The sequence below is a fragment of the Juglans microcarpa x Juglans regia genome, chromosome 3S, assembly GCF_004785595.1.
Source record: "Juglans microcarpa x Juglans regia isolate MS1-56 chromosome 3S, Jm3101_v1.0, whole genome shotgun sequence".
Classification (NCBI taxonomy): domain Eukaryota; kingdom Viridiplantae; phylum Streptophyta; class Magnoliopsida; order Fagales; family Juglandaceae; genus Juglans; species Juglans microcarpa x Juglans regia.
This window is the reverse complement of record NC_054599.1, coordinates 19,016,812-19,023,387: the sequence shown is the minus strand read 5'-3', so window position 1 is coordinate 19,023,387 and position 6,576 is coordinate 19,016,812. Positions and strand designations below refer to the sequence as shown.

At 31.1% G+C, this 6,576-nt stretch overlaps 1 protein-coding gene across 1 annotated transcript; it reads left to right on the top strand.

Moving 5' to 3' along the window:
* The first annotated feature begins 4,946 nt into the window (after window positions 1-4,946).
* On the top strand, window positions 4,947-5,970 carry LOC121257120 (transcription factor PRE6-like). The gene is made up of 2 exons (XM_041158015.1): window positions 4,947-5,329; window positions 5,601-5,970. The coding sequence occupies exons 1-2, from the start codon at window positions 5,198-5,200 to the stop codon at window positions 5,754-5,756; spliced, it is 288 nt and encodes a 95-aa protein (XP_041013949.1). The 5' UTR covers window positions 4,947-5,197; the 3' UTR covers window positions 5,757-5,970.
* Window positions 5,971-6,576: the final 606 nt, after the last annotated feature.

Here is a 6,576-nt window from a genome sequence, read left to right as displayed (position 1 = left end):
AATACACTTAAAATCATTTCCTTAATCACTAAGAAAAAAAAAAAAGAAAAAAAAAAATTTTTGACCAGCGGTCAAATAGAGTGGACAAAGTGGGGAGGCAAAGTAACTTTTTCCATATATATATATATATATATATATATATATAAATGGGCAATTAAGATAGTGACCGTTATTTTATTTGAATTTAATTTTTAAGCGGTGTAAATTGTACTAGCTATATATTATATATATATTGATCAAACTGGTCATGGTCGTGAAACACACCCAAAATGGGCTGATTTTCTAAATGTACCTAATTAACGCGGTACTTTAGTGTAGTACTACTACACGTGAACTTTTTATTTTTTTATTATTATTATTATCATTATTTTTTGGCCATAAGCTGGTAATTAGAGGCTTTATTTGACATCGATCCTGTAGCCCGAGTACGTGAATACAAGACTTACAATAATAGGATTACATTTCTATAAATATCTTAATTTGAAAAAGAAATGATAAAAATCACGTGGGCGGAGCTATTTATTTATTAGGTATAATTATAATATAATATAATATAATATAATATAATATAATATAATTAATTAGTGGAAGGCCCTGATCTTAAGAATAATATTTATTATTCTTAAGAATCAGAAGAATAATATTATTATTCTGACAAAAAAAAAAAAAAGAATAAGAATATTATTATAAGTCAAACATTTCTCTTATAGGATGTTTAATTTCCTTCGGGAACCATCTCTCTCACTCTCAAAAAAAAGTCTCCATATTTGAGTTTCACTGGAGGAGGCCGGCTTCCTCCTGATCCTTCCCACTCTTATTTCCTTATTCTTCCTTTCTCCTCATTCTAATCCATTTCTTTACCTTATTTCTTAGTTTATTTTTCTTTTTTTTAGGGTAGAAAAAGTTAGATCTATAATTTTTTGACAACTCTCGAGAGATACTCGCAACACAAGAAGACTCCCAGGCCGCAAATCATTTGAATGATAGTGGCAATTTTGCTGAAATCACCGCGCATGATCCTCACGCGTCGTTCACAACTGCGTGTGGTCCTCTATTTTTATGAAGGGTGAGGTTGAGTTTCTGTTTAGAGCACTCTCATTGGATTAGCTAAAAGTTAAATCCAATGAGTATTTAGCTATTAGAGAGCAAAATATGCTCACATTAGATTACCCAAATTCTAAATATTTAGAATTTAGCTACAGTGACTTTTAAAAGTTTTTCTAAATTTGAAAGTTACTGTACATACATCAAATACATATTTTACTAATTATTTATCTCTTCCTTTCTTTCTATCACATATTTTGTCACAATTGATATATTAATTTGAGTTAGTGATATATTAATTTAATAAGAATATGGTTATTAATTAATATATAATAGGTAGAATAGTAAAATATGATAAAATAAAATAAATTAATAATTAAAAAAATTAAATATTTTTGAAATTATTAGTTATTCATTACTATATAATGAATAAATGTATAATAGATTTGATGTGAATAACTAAAATCAAATTCATCTTATATTATTTTATTATTATATAATGAAAAAATAGCTATTCCAATGTAGAGATTTATGTAAATGAAATAGCTAAAAATCAAATTTATCTTACATTCATAAAAAATGTCCTTTAACTTTAGCTAATCTAATGAGAGTGCTCTTAGATAGAGTACTGTCTTTTGGACGTTTGTCTGTAGAGGGTATCAACAACAGTGAAGTCCAGACCAGTCTAGTACGTAATGTATTGATAGAGTTCCAAATAATTGATATTGAGACATTCCCGCATATATCCTATCATGAATGTAAGTTTCTCTTATTGAATGAATGAATGACAACATTTCTCTTTAAAAAAAAAAAATATTATTATTTTGCAGCGTTTAAACTGTCCATGCATATAATATGGTACTGGACTTGATCAAACCAGTCCACGTCAAACGAATCAATTCAGGTATATGTATTTCTGTATTCCAAAAGATCATGATATAAACGACAACATGTATATTAATCCTAGATTCAACACGTACACGTGGAGTACTACTACTTAGTAAACGATAATTAATAGCTATATGCAATTATGCATGCATATATATTAGCTAGCTTGTCTTTGTTGAAACTTCATTAATTCCAGTTTCTAGTTCAACATTTTACGCTCTTCTCAATGTCTATACGTTCTGAAAATTTTATTGATTAAACTAATCGGAACTTGTGTACTCATGACTAGTAGATGCTTACCTATTTTAATATTATCTAATCTTATCATCATTTCATTTCAATATTTAAGTATAATTTAACTATAAATATTTTTTTAATTTTTTAAAATTTTCATTTAATCATTATCTAATCATTATAACTTTTCTAAATTTCTAGACAAAACATAAAAAATAATTCAACTTTTTTAAATTTAAAAAAAAAATTATATTCTAACCCTCTTTTAATTTTATAATTTTTTATACACCCTTTTCTCTATTCTTCTCGAAAATCTCATAAAAAACTTAACTCAAATTATTTTACTAATATTTACAAATTTCTCATATAATCTTATATCATCTCATGTATAATCAAATAAGACCTTAATGTTTGCCTTTGTTTAATTATTGTTTCATTAATCTGGATAAACTATAACTCACCGTAGCACTTGACCATCATCCACTGGTACATTGGTATATTAGGCCTATAAAGAGAATTACAGTAAATTTATAAACTGACTTGCATTAATATATATATATATATATATATATATATATATATATATATATATAAAACGTCAAAGTTATTTTACAAGCGAAATCAAACGTACATATTAATTTGTCAAGCAGCTTTGTATACTTCTTCGGTATGCCTACATACATAAATCTTTAATTTCACACTAAATAATTACAATTTTGCTTCTTCTTCATCCTAATTATATTGTTATAATATATTCTGTCAATCTAATATATATATATATAATGTTATGCAATTGATCATATGAAGCCCTTGATAATGATCGATCTGGTGAATTGATGGTGGACGGTGGTGGTAAATTCATAAGTACCTAGCTATCTAGGGCGGATATATAATAATAGATCCAAAGTAAGTCGTCTCGGTTATGACAATATTGCGTCGACAAAGTGATTTGAATACCAGGAATCTCGCCGGGAAAGATTGAGATTTATCCTTTTCACGTGCAAACATGTAACGTCCAACATTTTCGATATTGCAGTTCAAACTGAAAATACAATATAATACTACTACCATTTGGGAAATCAAAATCCCACTACTTTTATTTATAATATATATTATATATAACTAGAGAAGTGCGCTACATATGTTAGATGATGATTTCATATGATATGTTAAATTTATTATATAATCTAATGCATTAAATCAAGTTATATTAATTCGTGACTCGTGAGTTTTCTATATAATATTGTGTGCATATGTCATGGAGTGGATGGCTGGAGAGATAATTATAAGGGTATTGAGTTTGACTAAAATGAGAAAAAAGTTGGAAAGTAAACTCATGCCATCTCATCTCATCATTATAATTTTTTTTTTAATTTTTTACATAAAATATAATAAATAATTTAATTTTTTTAAATCTTAAAATAATAATAATATTAAAAAATAATATTCAACTAATATTTTATTCAACTTTTAACTTTTATCTAAAAATATCTTATCTCATCTCATCTCACAATCCAAACCGTAAATTAAGAAAATAATCGGCTACCTTATTTCACTCCTAAAGAAACGTTGGGTATTGAGAAAATTGAAGTGAGGAACACAGACATGCATGCCCGTGAAATGGGGATTCGGTGTAACACGCTGCATGAGTGTACTTTCTGATGAGGTGTGGACTTCGAGTCTTGAACGTACGAATCGAATCCAGCATTGGGGATCATATATAAAATATATATATATATATGACTGGTCAACAATGTCGTCTGATCTTGATCACTCAAATTTTAGCAGCCATTTTTGCTGCTTCCAACCTTGCTAGCTAGGCCATAGCAGTGAAGAAAAGAGATGAAATGATCTTTGTTATTTTGCTTTATTAATTATTATACACACACACACAACTAATCTCTTCTAGTTATTTCGTTTTAAAATTTTATTTAATGATCTATGACCATTTTCTTTAATATAGTCTAAAAGAAAAATTAATTTGTTGACATATAATCGATGTGGAAATCTAATTTCATATTAGTTAGAATGTGAAACTAATTAATGGTATTTTATTGTTTTCTAATATCAGTACGTAATAGATGCTACAATAAATAATTTATGTACACCCCAACTTATAAATAGTAAATAATCTTATTGATTGTAAAGAAACTTGTTACTTACAAGTGTGTCGATACATATTTTATTATGAAATAAAAATAAATAATACTAAATATAATTTTAAGATACGAAAATTCTGTATATTTCTTTTAAAAGAAATAGAATCTTATTATTAAGAAAATATTTATTTGATATAAATTTCATATTTATCTATTTTTAAAAAAAGTATACATAGGATTTACCCATCACTACAAATATATATATTTTTTTTCTTGTCCATGAGACTGACTTAATTGAATGGTGTAGTCGGTGTCTCAAATTAAAAACACGTTTAGATGTAGATTTGTTGGAACAGTAAACTCAATAGAAAACAAAATCCAAGCTAGTAAAGAAAGAAATAAAATAATTAAATGACAGGAAGAAGTGTGAGAACATGGGCTTGCGTGCTAGGACTGACACACAGAGGTCCCGCGTCGTTGGGCTGATCGTAAACATGCCAAGCACATTTCCTTTTACCCAGTACTCCAACTTCAACCTAAGCATCCACAGCTTGGGGACACACTGAGAAAGGACGGTATGGCTGCTAGTGCCTCTCTCGAGTCTCTGCTCTCTCTTTCGCGCGCGCGCGCATTTATATATATATATATATATATATATATATATATATATAGCCCACTTCTTTCTCCCATGCACTTGTCCTCTTCACCCCGGCCAACACCACTACTCTAGCTAGTTTTGTTCATGGCAGCTCCCGTATAGATCTCTCTCTCAGTCAACTCAAATAATCCTCTTTTCCCCAACTCTTCGATAGCTTTTAAGTGCCCTCATTATCGGTCTCTCCATCCCTCCACCTTGGTTACTCTGACAAACCCGGCCCTCACAATTTGTCTCTCTAAGTGACTGTCGTTTCTGACACCTCCCAAAGCTAACAATGTCTAGCAGAAGATCCCGTTCCAGGCAGCAGACAGGTGCTTCCAGGAATATCACTGATGAGCAGATCGCCGATCTTGTTTCTAAGTTACAGCAACTTATCCCTGAGATCCGCAATAGGCGCTCTGACACGGTATCCTTAATCTCTCTCTCTCTAGCTCTCTCTCTCTCTCTCTCTCACACACACACACACACACACACACTACACATTACGTGTGGCCTTCATTTGTTTTGAGCCTCATTCTCTGGCCATAAGTTGAGGTATGAACAGGGATACAAACTGTTACCTTGGAGAAACTTATCTATCTCTTGCTTAGCTATTATTATATGTGTAGCTTACATCATGAATATATATATATATATATATATATATATATATATATATATATGCTTTGGGCTGGCAGGTATCGGCTTCCAAGGTTTTGCAGGAGACTTGCAACTATATCAGAAGCTTACACAGAGAAGTGGATGACCTAAGCGACCGCTTGTCCGACCTTTTGGCTACAACAGACACTGACAGCGCTCAAGCGGCCATTATCAGGAGTTTACTTTCGCAATAGAGACCGTACTAGCTAGTACTTTATCATTCTCTGCACCTTTATCATGTTCCTATCAGCTTAATCTTTCTCTGTAGCGCTATGGAAATTGGCGGGCACTAGGCCGGCCCGGACAATGTGTCAACATGGGGAGGCTAGCTCCATGCTAGATCCCCTTAATTTTCAAAAAGAAATGTAGTAACTACTTACTTTATATAATAAAAAGAACTTCTATCTAGTGTTCTAAATTTTGAGTTGCTCTTATTAATCTTTTTGGTATCTGCAAATTAAGCTGCTAGCTAGCTTGTCTTCTTTTGCTCCGATATCGAGAGAGTGAATTTTGTAATCTTTTGCGACGGTGGTTGTGGAACTTTAATTAAAAACTTTTAATTAAATTCATGGTGTGTTATTATATAATTTGTGGTACGTACGTAGTATATGTATCTGTACTACTCTAGCTCATGCGCTAGCTCTACGTAAAAAACGCTGTCTAGAACCAGACGTCCCCTAGCTAGCTAGCTCATAAAAAGGTCAACCTTGACGTCGTTGACGATGCCCATTAGTGACTAATTATATAACACGGGACAATCATTTCGATTGTTACGTTACGAGTTTGCACCTGCGACGAACCCTTGACATTATTTTATGCGATCGAGCACATACTACATTAATTACGGCCATTTTTCAAGTAATTTTAAGCTCAATGCAGGAATTATAAAATGGATTCTCCCAGCCACTAATCAATCGGATGCACATTAAAAAATGCCAGAAAGAGGGAGATCAGGGGAGGGGCGTTATGGAGTTAAATCGCCTAACATGTGTACTTTTTGCATCCAAATGGCCA

Bases quoted from the DNA above. Each gene is read 5' to 3' on its own strand.
- LOC121257120 (XM_041158015.1), top strand. From the start codon at position 5,198: ATGTCTAGCAGAAGATCCCGTTCCAGGCAGCAGACAGGTGCTTCCAGG. The intron at 5,330-5,600 runs GTATCCTTAATC...TTGGGCTGGCAG, and splicing joins GCAATAGGCGCTCTGACACG to GTATCGGCTTCCAAGGTTTT.